We start from the raw sequence: 18,275 nt of genomic DNA on the forward strand, positions 1-18,275 counted from the left end.
CTTCTCTAATGTTTTGAATGCTACGTTTCCAGTTAATCGGTTTCACCATAGCAGATATTTGAAAATCCAGAACCTGCTCGACAAGTCAGTGCATCTTGGGCACAGACACAGAATGGAGCGTGCAAAACGAAATTGTTACTCTAACCTCAACTGCATTGTTTTTTCTGAATTTGGCAACAAAAATACAATATAGTCTGTAGAACTGCAATCTCCTGTCCCACAAAGCCTTGGAAATGTCTTCTTGGTGTTGCTGTACAGTTTAGCATCTCAACTTTGTCAGGACTTGAAATTGACCCCAAGGGTTGCAATTACAGTGCAATTAAAATAGTTTCTCAAGACAATGTAATTTTGCTTCAATGACCAGTGGGTGCAGTCTGAAATGTGACTGAGCAAGTACGTATTTGCCTGCCCACTAATGCCATTTTAAACACTATGATAGTGTGGGCTGGAGATTGCAGAATTAAAAAGAAAATCCTTTGATTTAACTAAAGGCTGTGTTTTTTTTTTTTTTTTTTTTTTTTTTCCCCTTAATATATTGTGGGCAGAGCTATACAGTGGCTTTGCTTTGGAATGACTGATGGACAATTCTGAAAGTACTGCACTTTGTGGTTACAGATTCGGGCCACGCTGTTGAGTGGCTGATTTGATATGGGCATAGATGTGAACAGTTCAGAAGTCGGTCATTTTAAAAGTAGTTTAGTTTGGAATATACTCCCAAGCACTCCTCTCCTTTCCCCCCCCAGCCCGGGGGACCTGGTATAAACTCAACCTGGGTGCTTGTCACACCAGCCAGTGCGACCCCGGTGTCGCTCCCTGCATTCCGGGATCCAGCGCAGGAATGGAATGTTCCTAATGCAGAGTGAATGAACTCCATGTGCTGGCGACACTCGAACTGAAGGGCACACTGTTATCACAGAGCGTTGTGAAATAGCAGGGGGGCGGGGAGATGCATTCATTGGACCACGGGGTCTTGTGATTCTGAAGAAGAAATAAAAAGCCAGATGACAGTATTTCTACCGCATGCTGTGTGTCTCTCTCTGCAAGAGCCTGCAGCTGAATAACTTGATGCTCTGCACGGTTTAACTTGCTTCAGGAATGAGGAATAAGATGCTGAGGGATTTCAGAGCATTTCCAATTTCAGTGCAGTCTCTCGGGGCCCCTGTTCTAACCAGAAGGCCAGGTGTGGTGAAACGTGGAAAAGCTTATTTAAAAAAATAAATACCCTTCAACTAGACCCTAAAGAGGAAGAAGGCAGTATTTCATGTTTCAGAAAATCCTAAGATTGAAGAAGCTACTAGTTTTTAAAGATTTGTTTTTTTTGTAGAACCTTATCTGTACTTGGCTAATGTTTCGGGTTCTTTCTATAGTCTGGGCACAACCAGCAACATTTACCGTAGCCTTTCACAGCCCCTGCATGTTTGTTAGCAGAGATTCTTCAAAGAGCGCTTTGCTGTCCTGCTCTTCTGAAAAGATTCCCTCTATGGCAGCATTAATCAAGGTGGTCTCCACTGAAACTGTGGAACGAGAACCTGCCACCCAGACCCACCCTTATTTTTTCCGGCAAAGCTTTTGCTTTTAAGGGTTGTGTTTTTCACAGGATGTGCGAGTCTTTCAAAGCAATACAAAACAAGCCGTTTCTAAAAATACTGTGTAAACACTCTAGATTAGCACTTGTACACTGAGGCACTTCAGATTTTTTTATTTTTTTTAAATCCACAATGGAGTACTCTGCAGGAAACTTTTTGGTAATTGTCAGTATAAATGTTATATGAATAAATGCCTTTTACATGGCCTTGTAGTTACATAAAGGCATTTGAGCCAGCATTACTACTGTACTAACGCATTCAAATGCTTCTCTTACAGCGAGAACTGTGGAGTTCAGAAAACTGGGACTGTTTTCTACAGAAAACTAGCAGATATGCTGCTCAATTTATTTTAACAATGAGGGAGCTCCAAACACTGAGGCTGAGAGAACGAGTGATGTATGCAGAACTCTAATTTCTGCCCTTCTCTCCTCTATTTCATTGCCTGGGTCTTGCCCCTTCTCCCCTCCTGAGTTGTTGTGTTTTTTTTTTATTTATTTTTTTTTATTAATAATCCTGCTTGCACTACTTCAGTGTAAAGCTCTCTCCTTTGAAAAGGCTTCTAGCTGCTTGGCTGTGCTGATACCACCGAATACAATCCAGCTCTAACAAACACACAAATAACCTGCGCTGTGCTTCTCTGAATCGAAGCCTAGTCTCCCAAATAACCAAGAAGATGGAAAAGCAAGTACCATTGGCATTCTAGAGAGATTTACTTTACTTCGCATTTCCTTGCAAGCTGTTTTTCTCCTCCTTCTCGGTACGGTTTAAAGTTGCGATCAGTAATCTCTCTGAATTGAGGCCAAGGTTGTCATCCTAATACCCATCTCTCTAGTGCCTCTTTCATTGAATATGCATAATGTGAAGAGAACAGCACATCTTTAAGCCAGTAAGTTCTTGTGAAATGCCTGACTGGTTGTAGAAGCTTCAAGTATAAGATGCTTGTATGAAGGGCTCTCCTGTGCCTATCAAGGTTAGAGTATAAACCAATGCCTTGTCAGAACTTGCTCAAACCATTTTTAAAAGGTTTTTCTACACTGCTGAAGGGCTTCTGTCCTGAATTTACTTTTAAACCTTATTGTGTGGTGGGGGTGTTTTTTGTTTTGAAGGCAGTAGACTCCAATGCTGATCTTTTGTCACAGAGCTAGTATTTAGTAGTTGTGTACTGCACTGTTCCACAAAGTGCTCTTCAGAGTCTCCCTGCAGCTGGTTTCCTAGGGAACCACCGTAACAAACACGCTCCAGGAGGACCAGATGTTTACTGTTGCAGAACCGCTGTGGTTCGTTCCAAGTTACTGTCATTGCTGCTGTGCAAGGATGTCAAAACCACTGGGGTGACACCGACAACACAGAGGGGTTACAGTGGCTGTGCAGCAAGTGTTAACCAGCATGCTGTGCAGCTGGGTGGCACCATCTTGGAATTGTAGCAGGACTCTTATTGCTACTTTCTTGCCCCAAGTTGATACCCTTCTGAAATGAAATAGCTTTGGGACCAAAAAATAATAATTTGCATGATGATCCCCGCTGTCAGATTTACACAATTGTTGAGACGGGAACAGATGTCTTCTAGCTGGGTTGGGGTGTGGTGTGTGGTTTTATTTTTTTTAAGCCTATGATCTCTATATACAGCTGAGTGCTGAACATAGAACTTAAATTTAAGGCGGTTGCATATGCCAACTTTTAAAAACCATATCGGATGGGAAAAGGCTTATTTTTACCACGGGTTCTGATAACCTGGTCGCCTTTATTAATTTATTTGGACTGAAGTACAAATAATACAAACCAACTCCACCCCAAGACGAAGTTGTCCCGTTTTGTAGAAGGACGGTCTCCAGCTCCCCTGTACGGCTCAGTCTTTTATTGGCTGTAATTGGGGAATTGGCCAGCAGGGTCCTGTTAGAAATGAAGTACAGTAATAACATTTTTATTTTTAGACCAGTGGGAAATGCTATAGGGCTTCAGCACTGAATATATTTCTTTGTCTAAAAGCTCTGTAGTATTTGTAGCCAGTACAGTCGTTCCTCGGTGCTTCTCTTGTGCAATTTAGAGGTCGAGGTGACTTTTTTTTTTTTTTTTCTCTACAGTTTTAAATTCTGTTAATTTTTAAACTTTTGTCAACTGCTGCGTGACCTAGAAAAGTGTTGCAATTCAAATGGAACCTTTTCCAATTCAGATTTTCTATTAACCGTGACCTCTCGGCAGCCAGCCCCCTCCCCTGGTCTGCAGGGGACTATCTGACCATATCCCCTTCTTTGTTACCACAGACAGGAGATGATCTAATCTAAAATGTAAAGAGCTGCTCCGGGTGAAATGTACATTTGAATTATTTATAGGTGTGTGTTAATGTGTTCACTGCACTGTCCTGTCTAGCTGTTGGCACAGTGTGACCTCAGTGAAGGACATGGCAGTACTCTGAAGGCCAAGGTGTAGAGATTCTTTAAAGTCCATTAACTTTTAGTTTCCTTGATGTTTGCACATTTTGGGTGAATTTCCTAAAGTTAAGAGACCACCTGTGTGTATTGGCTGCTGTTCTAAATCGAGACATACTAGTGCCCGGAATATGTTTGTTGTTTTGTAATAGTTTGCTTAAATGACGTGAATCTGCTCAAGTTAAATTCCAGTATGTGTTGGGGCAGCTGTCTCCGTGCCTGCTCTATAAACACTGGTACACCCTGTCCTGACCAGAACTAGTCCTTGACAAGGCTCTGGGTTTCTAAATTCAGTTCAGATAATGGTTTGGGAAGGATGCTGGACGAGGCAGCGGTACCACTGGGCTGCAGTAAAATCATCTTCATGCTAATGCTATACATTGCAGCTCAGAATAGAAGTACTGGGCTGGACTTCCACATGAATTCACATAGGAATATAACTATTGTTTTTATAAAGCACATTTTCACAAAATGGTTCTCTTGAAATGATCTAGTATAGAACTCAGTGGAGCATGGGAATGATGGGGCAGAACCGTACGCTAATGGAAGAGTCTGAACGTTGGGAAGATTGTTTCATTAATGGAAAGCCATGCTGTTCAGTCATATGAACCTAGTCAACATGACTAGAGCTGGGGGAGGTAGTTTTGTCACCTTCGTCTAGGGAGTGTGTGTAGATTGTATAAACTGAATTGCAGTATTTGTAATATGCGAAGACTTAATCAAATGGTTTTTGTCTCGGTTTTCCCCACATGATACCACAGTAAATGATACCTCCTTGTCTTTGAAAAATAACGTGTTCAGTTTTATGGAATAAATAAATCAAAGGACCTCCAGCACTCCTCTCTCCTTTTGGTGTCTTTAGCTCGCATGTTCTCTGTCGGCTCTTAACATTGTCCACTTCATTAACTGTGTATCTGTTCCCATGCCAGCGACTGATGTTTTCATGGAGTCAGAGCGCCATGCCTCATTTTGAAATGCACCGTTTTCCACGATGGCACTGCACCAGGTTCTAAAATGTGCCCATTTTAGTTTAACTGTTAGTGTAGGAAAGGTCAAAGTGGATGGTTTGAGGGATTGATTTGACTTTTTTTTTACTGGAGCATAGCTTTTTCTTTTAAATCGTAGGAAAAACCAAACAAATGTTCATCCCAGCACGGTTTGGTTTTGTTGAAAGCATGGCTTTTAAAAATAGCATTTCAATAACCTAGATGAATTGGAAATTGTTTCCAATGGTATAATGTTACTGGTACTGTACAGTGAAAGGCATCCTCCCTTTCTGCTCTCTCTCCAGCACAATTACACCCTGTCAAGCTCAATCTGGGACTGTGTCTTGAATTACTCTTTCGTGAATTTAATCAATTCAGCTTTTCATTTTAGGGGGAAATTAAGACGAATGCTTGAAATGACCTTGAAATAAAACCTGAACTTGCAGCTTCCAAACGTAATGGTGTCATTTCACTTCTGCTAACTGCATTATGCTGTCTGGGTTTAAATGCTTTTTCCATCAAACGAGAGAAGTAGTGTAACCCACTGCCATCCTAACCCTAATCTGATCTTTCACATCAATGAGCTGGGTGGGGGGGGTTAAGTTTATTACTTTCACACCAGCTTCTCTCCTTGGACTTGGGGGCGGGGGGGGGGGGGGAGATTTTTTCTAGATAGACCGGGCCCTGTACTGCATTTAAAGACTGCAATGGCCTACTGTGTAATACAGCATTTAATTAGAAACTGGATTGGCAGCAAACCATACACCCATGCATTCTCACAGATGATGTGGCCAGCAAACTAGACGACACAATCTAGAGGTGTGGAATACTTGCTGGTAACTGCTCGTGTGGTCTGTGTAATTCTATCATCTTCCAGTGCACAAACACTGGACAGCTTTGGCTTTTATAAGTTAATTCATGTCGGTAGACCTTTTTAAATTTCTATTGTAGCCATTCTGCTAGTGGTGTACTGTAGATTAGAATCTCCCCCTCCTCTACGAGGCCTTGATCTTCCGGTCCAGACTGGCACATTGATGGAACGAGAGAAGCTGGTCTGAAATCCCCGATCGGCTCCCATCCTGTCACAGTCCTCGGCTTGGCTGGTTTCCTGTGGCTGATCTGTCTCATTTTTACTAGAACGTGGTGCAGTCTTGAGTAGCCTGGTGGTGGAGAGATTTGTGGTGTCTGAATGACTAAACAGTGTGTCATGTTAATACATGGTCATTACAGTGCTTAAGTAGTTCATCTTTCAGAAGCGCAAAAGGACTCTTGCCACACTACCGTCATTACTCCTACCATGTGACTAATATGGGTTAGGCTTTGGGCTGTTTCTTTGCATTTAAATGGGGTGAAGAAACAAATGAACTTTTGTATTCTAGCTTTGAAACGGCATAGTCTTCAAATGGTTTCTGCTGCCTTTGCTCGATGCTCTGCAGTGCGTGCCGACCCCCTACCCCTTTGAAGATGCTGGAGAATCTCCTACTGTAACAACATGGTAGAGATGGCAATGCTAAAATTGTTAATCTTTCTCCCAGCTAGTTTGGGTTGAAAAATCTAATTGCAATCCAGCGCATACAGGTAGACGCTGTATGATCTTGATCATGCAGATAAACATGTAATTACATGTGTGTGTGATTAAGATTGCCACACTGACTGCTATGAAAATGACCGAGGGAGGCAGGAATGATTCATTCTGAATGCTCTATTGCATTAAAGCTCTCCTGGGATATGAGGCATAACAGATCAGCTAGTTTAATCATCACCTGTGTTTACGAGACACTTTGGTAACAATTTACATTCTGTAAGTCAAAGCTACGTGTGTAGGGTTGGGGTTTTTTTTTTTTTTTTTTAGGTTACTGTTGTGAAAGTAAACTGGACTTAACACATAAGGTGCCCAACTTGTCAGTGTCTCCTATACGCAATGACAAAATAAACACCTCTTAAACCTGGCATTTCAAATGTGAATATTCAATTAATAATTGAATATAAGCCTCTTTAATGAGTGAACTGACTTCTGGAGTGTCACATGAGTGGCGCAGTACAGAAATGCTCAGTGGGAGCTGCATTCTCTGTGCTTTGCAAGTGAAGTAGCCACTGCTTTCACACATGCTTCACAAGCCTGGCACTCAACTGGACAAGGTGCCAGAAACGCTCCCTCTGCAGCCCCCAGCAAACTGCTGTCTCAAGCTGAAGCAGCTTCTCTTGGACTCCCAGCAGATGAACTGCATGATCTGGTGCTTCCAGAACAGCCTGGGGATCTGTGGTGTAAGGGAATAGGGATGGGGTCACACAGCTGGGTAGCTTGCCAAGGTCACCCCTTGGGTCTGTTGAATCCTGATCCACACAGATTCAAGCTCGGAAAGAAGCGAGCAGTGAGGTTTGCTAGGATCACCGCTGCAGAGTTCACCCATTGTTCCCAGCATCGCTGGATTCAAGGGGAAATCCTCCTGTAGTATTCTGTTTAACTGTAAATCTAAAGACAAATATTTCTGTCCCTGCTCAGGGGCCATTATCAATGTAGTGACTTCCTCTGTCAGTCTGCGTCGCTGCGAGCAGAGAAGCTCGCTAGCATTAGTCCTGCTGAGAATCAATGAGGTCTTGCTGCTCCAGGAGCTTGTGTGTCTTGATGTAGAGATGGGAAGGATTGAGTGACTCAAACTGCTCTGGGCTGAGTGGCTAACTGCTGTTTTAAGTGGCTCCTATCTGCCTGTACAGTTATCAGTGAAGCTGAAGGGAGGTGCTGGAGCCCATGTCCTTTTTTAGGGTAGTGGGTGCCAGTCCAGGGCTCTGTGTTGAGCAGCTTGCATTAACCCTCAAGATGATGCAGGCCTACATCTAGTCATTTCTTAACCTCAAAACCACTTTTAACAGGCAAATGCAGTAGTTGTCCCCCAGCTATGATGCCGTCCGTCTCCTCCAACCACAAGAACGAGGGTGGCAGACCTCGATGTAGTATAAACGGATTCATTAGTTACTCGGGAATGTTGGTGGCTGATGAGCGTGGCTCCCTTGTGCCGTGAAAGAACATGTCGGTAAAACTGGGCGGGGTGGGGGGGGACAAATCTGAAGCTAAGTTTTACATTTTGGTGGGTTTTTTTGTTTGTTTTCTTCTGTTTGTATACAGTAATGTAATCTCTGGTATTTGTACCTACAACGTAGTTTCTGCATCTTGCTATAGACAATATGGTGAGTTAACAAAAACAGATCCATCAATTTATTTCAATGGATGCATTTGCGTTCCTGTAACACGTGTATTAAGCACTTTTTTAATTTTGTTTTTTTTAATGTTTTTCCAGGAAACACAAATGGTAAACCAGTTTACTAGGCAAACTCCTCTGCATGTCCAGTTTTGCAACTGTGTAACGAGACACTCCATCTAAAGTCGCACTGAGCATGTGTTAAATTGCTTACAAAAAAGTGTGTTGTCAATCGTAACTTTAAACCATCGTGCATGGATGTGAAGTGTGGTGCCGTACAGTTCTGCTGCAGTGTCCTGTGGGGCTTCCGTTCACAGCTGTGTCCTCTCTGGGTTTGATAATAAAGGGGCGGAATGTCTGGGGTTCTAGCAAAGGTGAGATTTGTTTGTCAAAAGAGAACTTGCATACACATGTCATGTTTCTGCTTGTGAGTGTGCCTCTGTATGCAGGGTGGGTGTGCTTTCTGAAGGTCACTGAGCACACTATCTTTCTTCTGGCTGAGTGGTGGTTACAGTTGGTTACTGCTCTTAACTGTACTTGCCTTGAAACAAAGGCTGTGTGTTCTGGGTCAAGTAAACCTTGTATTCTGGAAAGTACAAGATAAATGGACACTTACTCCAAATCAATTCTGGGAACCCTTTTTTTTTTTTTTTTTTTATAAAAAAGCCAACCATAATGATCCCTTTCTGGGTATATTGGACAGCTTTAGATTTTTTACATTAAAGAACAGCCTTCCAATGAAGTTCAAATTTGAGTCTGGACCTTATTTAGCATGGATTACTGGAATATGTTTGTCCCTCCATATAATTAAGTAAAGCCTTTCTTGTAGTGCGGTCTGTGTTGAGGTCATGTCTACTCTGTTCCTAAAGGTCCTTTTCAGCTGTTCTTAGAAAAATCGAAATTGTAAATAACTTGCGCCCCTGTGGCGGAGAGCATGCATTCTGGCAGGGCAGCCTCTAAATACACAGGGATAGTTTGTGGCTGCTTTGGCCCAGTACAGTACCTGGCCCTGGGGTTGTTTACAGCCTGCTCCTGCTCTCTTCCTGTTTTGTACTTGGTTTGGAAAGTTTCTGTTAAACTTTCTTGGATTCTGTCCTTCAGGGACAGAGCTAGAATTCAGCTCTCAGCTGGCACCTAATAACTACTTGCTTTTAAGCATCCAATCAAAGTGGGACAATTGCCATCTTGGCTAGACTTTTTTGCAGAGTTAAACATGTACAGTAATTACTCCGTCTCACTACTGTGTACCATACTCTAGAATGGGGAATACAAATCTTACATAGACATTTGTGACAGGGATGGAAATAAGACTTCCATTGCATAGCAGTTTGACACACCTCCGCTTGCAACCTATACACTGTGGTTAATCCAGATTTAGAGTAAATCCTAGAATCGGGTAAACTGCTATGCAATAGGAGCCGTATTTCCATCTCTGCTTTTGAAATAGTGCACAGGTACTTGAAGGTTTTAAAATGAAGCTACTAGAAGGTAGAAGGCGTACAACCGAGATGGCAAAATTGTCAAGTGGGATCTGTTTGCCTAGGATAATATTTGAGTAATATAAATATGCTGTGTATCATTACCACAAGGCGAGCTGTTGCAGCACACAGTGCCAGTGTGTTTCTCTCTCGATGCAGATGCCCCTGTGCTTGCAGCCCTTTGCTGTCTGGTTTAAGCTCAGGAGCAGTAGAAGGGTATTCTGGCTGCCCCTGCAGTTCTGTCCTTGCGTGTCCCAGATCAATGCTTGTCCTTTTCACTGAAACAGGTTTGATTTCCATGCCTTTGTCAGGAACAATAGCAGCTCCTGAAGCCCCTCACACTTTCATGCTAAATGTCAATTGTGTTCTTTCTTTTTGGTCTATGAAAATCCTTCACGCTGAATATGTAGGATTGTGCTCCTCGCATGTCTCCGCCTACACCCACCCTCAAGGTTGTTTCCCTTTTTATTTAATTTGTGTACAGGAGGGCTATTTGTGTCAATGCTGTAATCCTGCTTTATTTAGGATTAAATATAAGCAGGAATGGAGCTCCAGGGAAAACGCATTTCTATAGGAAAGGTCATTTGAAACAGTAATCTTTAACATGTGGTCAGGACTAGCTATTTTACATACAGTACTTGTGTGTGGCCCACATGAGAAATACTGTAGCTAATGTAACTGTAAACAGAGCAGGTCTCCCTGAATCAGTCCGTTCTGCCAGTCCTGTACAGGGCTTGGTGCCAGAGACTTCTTGAAACACACCTGGTTTGTTTGCTTAGTTCTTGACAGCTCCAGTGCCTGGTACAGTGCAATGTGTCAGTGTCTGGAGGAGAAGACCACGAAATGAAGGCTGACTTGATCTCAACTGCGTTTTTAATGTATAATGCATTGCACTATATATAAGCTAGATCTATTGTAGATGGATTTTAGAAAAGGTAAGGTGCTAGATTAAAACCCTGTCTCGTCTCCCTGGTGTCAGTGCTGTGGTTGCTCTTGTGGTCTGTGTCTGTCTGCCCCCCTCTCTGTGAAACAGTCCATCTTTCTTTGCACCGATTTACCCCCTCAGCAGGGCAGGGGGCGTCTGTGATGCTGTCTCGCATGTACTGTAGCTGTTGCATTTGTTTTTCTGCAAAACAACTTGTTTCTAATTGGCACGAACAAGTGTCATGAAGTTTTGGCAGTTTGCTAGCTTGTTGAAGTTGTGCATGCGGTGGATCAAAGGACTATGCAATGTGGTTGTTGTTGTTTTTTTTTTTTTTGTTTTTTTTTTTACATCCCTGATGTACAGATTATTTATTTAAACCAGCAGAATTGCACCAAAATTGAATAGTTACATAATTTGCACGTACAGAACCATATCTTATTGACTTGGTCCTACACGGTTATCTACTGTAGGTCTGCAACTGTTGCAATCAATTGAATAGGGACTCTGCTGTTGTGGAATACATGCAGCTTCAGTAAATGGCACAGACTCTCCTACACACCCTGTGCTTCAGTGGGCTGAGCAGCTCTGTTCCTCCCTTCGAGTTCACATAAGGGGCTGAACTGAGGTATTGATGTACTCCTGTTAAACTGACCTGACCTTTTTAAAGTTCTATCGGGTTTAATTTCCTGATTTTCTCTGCAGTAAGGGCTTCCAATCCACCCTGCTTATGGCTTGTTCCCCTCCTGAGAGCCTTCCTTCTACACAGCTGAATGCAGATTATTTTTTTTTTTTTTATTTTATTCTTTTCTTCTTTCCCCCAGGGAGAGAAGATTCCCAAGGTCTCTGTAGGCTTTCTTTCACTGACTCCCAGGGTTTCAGTGACATTTCATCTGGGCTGATCTGCCTGCTGAGTTTCAGGGATTAAACTGGTTGTTGCCCTTTTATTCACAAAAGCTGGTGTTGTAGAAGGAATTCCTGTTTTGGGACTGATTTTTGGGCTTACGGTCTAAAGCATGTCTTTAATAACACTTCATCTTAAGTGTTGGTATGGGATATGAGGACAAATTCATTCAAGAACATCTAGTATTGAGGATTGGCCTAGAGGGTGCAAATTTAGCAGATGCCTTTATCCAAGGCAACCTGGAGACGAGGGGGTGTGAACTATGCATCCGCTGCAGAGTTACTTACAACGTCTCGCCCGAAAGACGGAGCACAAGAAGGTTAAGTGACTTGCTCAGGGTCGCAGTGAGTGAGCTGGGATTTGAAGTGGGGACCTCAAGCCTTTTTCTTTAACCACCGGACCACACTGCCTCTGGCATGTGACAGGGGTGCAATTATGAAATGAGCTGCGGTGTGAGAGGCTGCCCCCCTTTCCAGTACAGCACCAGTTAGGAAATCTGGTGGGAACCTGACTGGGACCATCTCAATGTGTAGAGTCTCAATCAGCCCTTGAGACTTCAATACAGAATAAAGTGTGACACTGTGGGATGCCATGCCACATCTCTTTCTATAATATGGAAGCTGGCACAGTGATATTGCAGGACGTGGTGCTCCTCCATCCTTCCAGTGAAGCACAGCAGACCCCTCCCCCAGTGCTTTCTTCTGTGTCTGCAGTGGCGATTTCAATGGTGAAGCCGATTGGTTTTGTGAGGTGTCAGGTTGGTTCTGCAGACAGCCCTGCTGTTTTGAGCGGTGCAGTGGAGGAGACTCCTCTCTGTACTGTCAGATAATGAATTCCCGCAGGGCCAGGGAGACACTGGGAAAGGTTATTGTCTCGAGCAAACCGAGCATTTTTTTCCTTGACACGTGGCAGAATGAGCAATGAGTGGAATTGCATTTGTTAAGATTGGTTTAGTTTATTATGCCATGGTCTGCCTCGCGTCAGCAATGGGTCCTCAAGACTCGTGCATAGAGTATTGTAGATTTTAAACGGGTACCACACAAGGGTAAAGTGCTGTATCCATGGATCAGATTAGTCATGACTGGCCGAGCCCTCGTCTGAGAAGGGAGCTCCACAGGAAGAGGTGAAGGACCCATGTGCCACTGCGTCTACTGCTTTGCTTTCCTGTACTGTAATTTGCTGTAGCATTAAGAATCATTCTTGTAAACAAACGCTTGTTCCTCAACACATTGGAATGACCTGCCTGCAGAATGGGTGGGAGAAGGAAACTGCACTAGAATTGTTCCTTGAAAGGACAGTGGGAATGATGTTTGTGTGAAAGTGCCCTAAAAGGGTGTGAACGCCAGAGGCTCAGGTATATGAGTGAGTTTTGATATACCTGAAGCATTTTCTGCTCTTAAAACAATCTAATCTGATGAAAGCAGCACATGAGAGATTTGCATAACCTTCACTCCCTCAGGGTGTGCCATTTATTTATTTATCATAATCCTTAAGTTCAAGGCTGCTAAATTTCAGTTTAGTGAAATGGAATTTTCAATGTCTATTTATAGAAGCAGTAATTCTTAAATGTGTAATCTATCTTTTTTTGTTTCTCTTTCAGATATTTGGAGAGTATTATCACTTCCAGCACCGTGCAGTGGTGAAGAGGTCACTGTTGGAACACGGATCCCGTCACCTCAAGCTGCAAAAAGAACCGCAGGTAACCAGCGTCTTGGATCTCTTATTTGGATGGATGGTTGTGATTGCAATGCATTTTTAGATCCATAATGGTTTGCTACAGTATATTCCAGTGTGACTATTTGAAAATACTCTGATCAAAGGCAGTTACTAGGATGCATTGCACAGTGTGTCTTCATGTATCAGCTGACCCTCCCAATTTTATGGTGTAAGAGTCACTTTGAGGGGGCAAGATGACTGTGAAGAGCACAATGCATGATCTTTTGAAAGTTGGCAGCCTACATTTAAGGCGACAGTGTTCTGAAGTGGCTGAGATCTTTCTTTTTTAGTAATGCATTTTTAAAGCAACTAGGAAAACCGAAGCCTTTAAATTGTAATACACCCTGTGCGGAAGGGATTTATAAATAGAGTAAAATACACTGACTCCAGCTGCTGTTGTGGGAATTCCATTACCAGACTGAGTGTGAGCTCTTTCACTGGCATCCGAGCGTGTGGCTGGCCATGGGAAGCTCTGCAGTTTCAGTAGGAACGCCGTCTTGTCTCGCATGGCTATTACAAATGGCTTAAATACAGCTTTTGCTTGTCCGGTCTTCAAGCTGTGCAATACCGATGCCTGCAGTACTTCATGATTACTCGGTGTGTGGAAACAGAGACTGACACCAGTGTACCGCCTGCCTCTTTGCACTTCACTTTCCACAGCTCATTTAATGACCCATTGGAGCCTCATTGAGTCTAGTCCATACTTTTACGTCTGGAGTTCATTAAATGAAGTTTATAGAAGAGATGTTCTTCAGGAAGGACTGCCCCCTACACACTACATCCTGCAAACCTGGCTTATCGGAGCAATAGAAAAAGACTGGTAACTTCCCTCCCTGATTTGCATTTCCTTGCCTCCCCCAGCTCCACCCTTGTAGCTCCCCCTTGAACCAATGAAACACAAGCTAAGCAATTTGTTTTAATGTCCTTTTTGAGGAATAAGGCAAGTGTCATCTCTGGATCCTCCTCCTCTAAACCAGGGTTATATTTCATGCTGGAACAGTTACTGTTCAGCCATCTGGGAACAGAATTCAGCCCAAAATAGTTTTTGTGTTTTGAATGAGAAGCAATAAAACTGGTTTTGCTACAACTTTACATGAAATGATACAAAACCAATAGCAGAGAAATTTAGATGGCATGATGAGTTGTCTTGAACTGTTGGAAAAGCTTTGAAGGGTCTTTATTTTTTTTTAAACCAGGAAAGAATCATTGTGGACTTTGTGAAAACAGAACTGTCTGAACAAGTTGCTCAGTTGTGGACAGAGTTCTTTTTAATAGATGAGTAAATCCTCCTTTGTCTTCTAGTCTTTGCTGCACAACACAATGGAAATTGTGTAGCAGTGTCCCATACCAGCTTGTATTCCAAATTGGCTGCCGGTCAAGTTTTTGTAAAGTGCAACGCTATTGTCTAACAGTGGGGTGATGCAGGGTTTAAATAATAACCCCTGGATATCTCTTTTTTTCATAGTTCAAGACTCATTAAAGACAGCCCAGGGCTCGGCCAAGAGCCCTCTTCAACATACCAGCCATTGTTATCCACATTGAGAAATGTTTGTCTGCACTTTGAAAGGGAATTCATTACCCATCACCATGGTGCATTCAAGGGTATGATCCTGAATTGCACGCTGCACAGGGGTAAAGACTTGGGTATTTACAACACGAGCCAATCCTGGCTCTGTGGGTCGGTTGAAATGACTCTACTGTTGGTGGTGCTCATGCAAGATTAGCGTGTCTTTTCTATTGGCAGTGCCTGTCTCCAGCAGGGCTTTGAAATGGATTGTTGCTGGTGGTTTAGAGCAGCAGAGTGGCTTGTGGTTTTGGCTTCTAACCCAGTCTGTTTTGAGGTTAGTATGGCAAGGAGGCAGGTCAAAATAGCAATAGCGGGGGGCAGGGAGGCTCAAAACAGGGCTGGCAAATTCAACGCACATGTAGCAGAGAACAGGTGCAATAACAGATTACACTGTCCCTTCCGCTCCCCCTCCCCCTCCTCCCCTCTGCCAGCGATATCAGTCAGGGCAGCATTTCTATTTTCCTGTTTTAATTCCTCCATCCCCCACAGCAGCATAAACAGCGAGCCTCCCAGCTTCAAACGATTATGAAGTGATAGCAATAATTGTTTTTAAACAATTTCTGTTGCATTGGAAGTCTTCGGTCAGTACTGGACGTCCAGAGCAGTCGAGGACATACCATTTTTAAACATGTTTCTTGTGGGTTTAGTTTTATACATGTATGAGTGTGTGTGTGTAAAAAAATATATATATATATATAAATAAAATGAATGCTTCTATTTAAATGTTAAATGTGATATGTATTTAACTGGTAGGGCATCAGTACAGTAGCTAGTAACAATCTTCTAAACCACCTGACCAGCTAAAAGTCACTGCTGCAGAAATAGTTGGACTTTTTTTTAGTTGCTTGTGGGATAGTGCTGCTTTTTTTTTTTTAATGCATTTCTAATTGGTTTTCATGCTCATCTCTCCATCACTGCAGCAGTGACTGGTACTCCAGTCTCTTGCAGTAGAATCAAATAAAAAGTCAAATCGCCCTTTTTACTGGCGTCTCCACGGTGACTCTGGTGGAACGCACTGTCCCGCAGTTGGAGGCTGTGCAGAAGAGAAGTAGATTATTATGAAAGAAGCAATACATTAAAATAACTTGCAATCTAGGTATGAGTTTTTAATCTCGCTGTCTGTTTTAGAAAGTGCTGTGGCTGCAATACACATGTATTCGTGGGGCCTGTAGGGAGTGTCTCTTGTCCTGTATTGTTTATGTCCAATGTTTTGTGTTGATGGATGCATTTCCTACTCGAAGACATTGAGAGACTGCTAGTAAAGGGAATTTGGACCTTCCTAAAATGTACTTCAGTTTTTCACTAACCATCGTTGCACTTCAGTAGGCTGGGGGGTGTATCTTCAGGTCTCAAATCCTGAAGTTTAAAATTAATGGACTAATGGGGTTTTGAATAACACTCCTTCCTGTCCCCCTCTGCAGCCCTAATGATGGCCCATCCCTAGAGCCGCTGTACTCCCTCATACAGATAACAGCCTGTGCAGAAATCCAACAGGGCTGCTGAAGCTGCAATTAGGAGGCATTGTGCTTGGAGAGTATTAAATTGCTGCTCCTTAAGCTGAAGGTTGTGTCTGGCAGGAGAGAGCCTTCTACTCAAGATTTCTCTTTTTTTTTTTTTTGTTTTTGGTTTTGTTTGCCTGGATTTGGGTTTAGTCAGTTAAAGAGCACCATCTGTGCTGAAGTGTCTCCTCGCTCTCGCTTGGCCAGTGCTCCAAAACAATGCTGGGACATTTAGTTTGTGCCAACCAATGCCTTGCCTTATTTGTTCAAATCGGTAAGCCTCCCAACACCATATGTTGCTATTTCGTACGTTGACCCTGGTGTCTCTTGTGACCTAAAGCAAATCTGGTCTGTTGCATATTTACATGGAAAGTCTCCACTCCCCAGTCGCCATAAATTAGGGGCTTGACAGCCTTGGTATCTGGGTGTCCCAGAGGCTGTTTGTGCACGCATGATTAAATAAGGGTTATGTAATGAACGCTTCAGTTATGATGTCACACTGGTGGAATTCCTCAACATTCTGACTCCTCCTTCCCATCCAAATCCAGTTGCTGGGTATTGTGGGAGGGAAGATCCCTGTTTAGGAGGGAAGGGTTCAGGGCTGTGGTTCTGTCAATCCTCTTTAGCTCCATTTTAATCACATTGATCTCCACCAGCTGCCTGCCTCCCTCTCTCCCTCCTGCTCATGGTGTAATTGAGTATAAATGTAAACCCGGACCCTGCTTTCTGATCCTGTGAATGTAACTTCATGTTCTTTTAATGATGAAGTATCCTGGGATTGCAGTGTCCTGACTGGGGGAGGAGGGGGGGCAGCTTCCAGATTACAGCACAAAACAAGTAAAGCTGTGGTGTGAGTGCATGGAGAATTCCAGGGGAAATGAAAGGGGTAGGATTTGCAGGTTAAACTGCTCCGGTCCATTGTTTATTGTGAATATCCTAAATGCCTTCTGGAAAAAATGAGCTTTTGGCAGGTGTATGGGTTGAGTGATGCGTCTCTGTGGGGGTGTGTTTGGGGCTTGACGGTCAACTGGCTTCAAGTGAATATCAAACTTCAGGGGTGAACCAAGTCAACATCCTCCTCCTCCCTGAAGTTATCTTGCACAGTTGAATTGTGGCTTGCACAGTACTGTTGCAGGGGAACTGGACAAGACTCCAGATCTAAAGGGGTTAAGTAATGCAGCGATTTTTACAGTGCATTCAGACTGACTCTTTAGGAGTTAGTGGGTGGGGGGATTAAAATCGGATCAGTATACGTGTTTTATTGAGGATTTTAAATGAAAGAGCCGGCCCAAGCTTGCTTTGTTTGTTCGTTTCCCTGAAGATTTCTGTTCCTTGCGGTTCCCTTCCGGTTACTGGGGAGTGATCCCTCCAGCCCTGTCGAAGGGAACAGGTTTGTGAAATTAAGAACGTTTTAAATTAGCAAGCCACAGTATATTGAAATATCATTTTATTTTGGGGGGGGGGGGGGGTTTGCCAGCATGAAGGATTATTTTGGACACGGGCGGTTTGTCAGGAATCCAGGAATAAACCTCATAACCTGCTTTCCACAATTTAATTTGCAACTTATTTCTTTTAACCCCCAACAGCTGCTGCAAAAAGCAGTCTTTTTAAAGGATTGTTACCTGCTGCTGTCTATGAAGTGTTAAACAGTCTGCTATCGCTTAAGACAGGTCCTTCTATTGAAACAGTGTTCTAGTCTTACTCTGAAGCACTGTACAGCACTAGTCTAGTTTACTTACTGTTCTTAAACACAGCTTAATGTTTACATGCAGGAGGAGCCCATAATAAATGAAATTACCTACCAGTCCTTCAGTACCCTCCAGTCCCTCTGTCCTTGCTGTTTACCAGCCAGTATGCATCAAGTTCAGTTTATTGCTTTCTGTAAATGTGGGATCTGCTTTACTCTGTACTTTCTGCAGCAAATCTGGATTAAAGGACCCAGCCACATAATGCAAGTTATTCTGTCTGGTAAACACCCTGCAGAGTGTGTACAG

At 43.1% G+C, this 18,275-nt stretch overlaps 1 protein-coding gene across 5 annotated transcripts in view; it reads left to right on the top strand.

The window, feature by feature from the left end:
- Positions 1–18,275, top strand: part of LOC117429744 (furin-like) — a 62,995-nt gene that overhangs the window by 19,057 nt on the left and 25,663 nt on the right. For all 5 annotated transcript variants that reach the window (XM_058999001.1, XM_058999005.1, XM_058999002.1 and 2 more), the window contains exon 3: positions 13,100–13,198. In XM_058999001.1, the coding sequence (XP_058854984.1) occupies positions 13,100–13,198 (99 nt within the window). The remainder of the gene's footprint in view (positions 1–13,099; positions 13,199–18,275) is intronic.

Source organism: Acipenser ruthenus, chromosome 24 (assembly GCF_902713425.1).
Source record: "Acipenser ruthenus chromosome 24, fAciRut3.2 maternal haplotype, whole genome shotgun sequence".
In the NCBI taxonomy this organism is placed as follows: Eukaryota; Metazoa; Chordata; class Actinopteri; order Acipenseriformes; family Acipenseridae; genus Acipenser; species Acipenser ruthenus.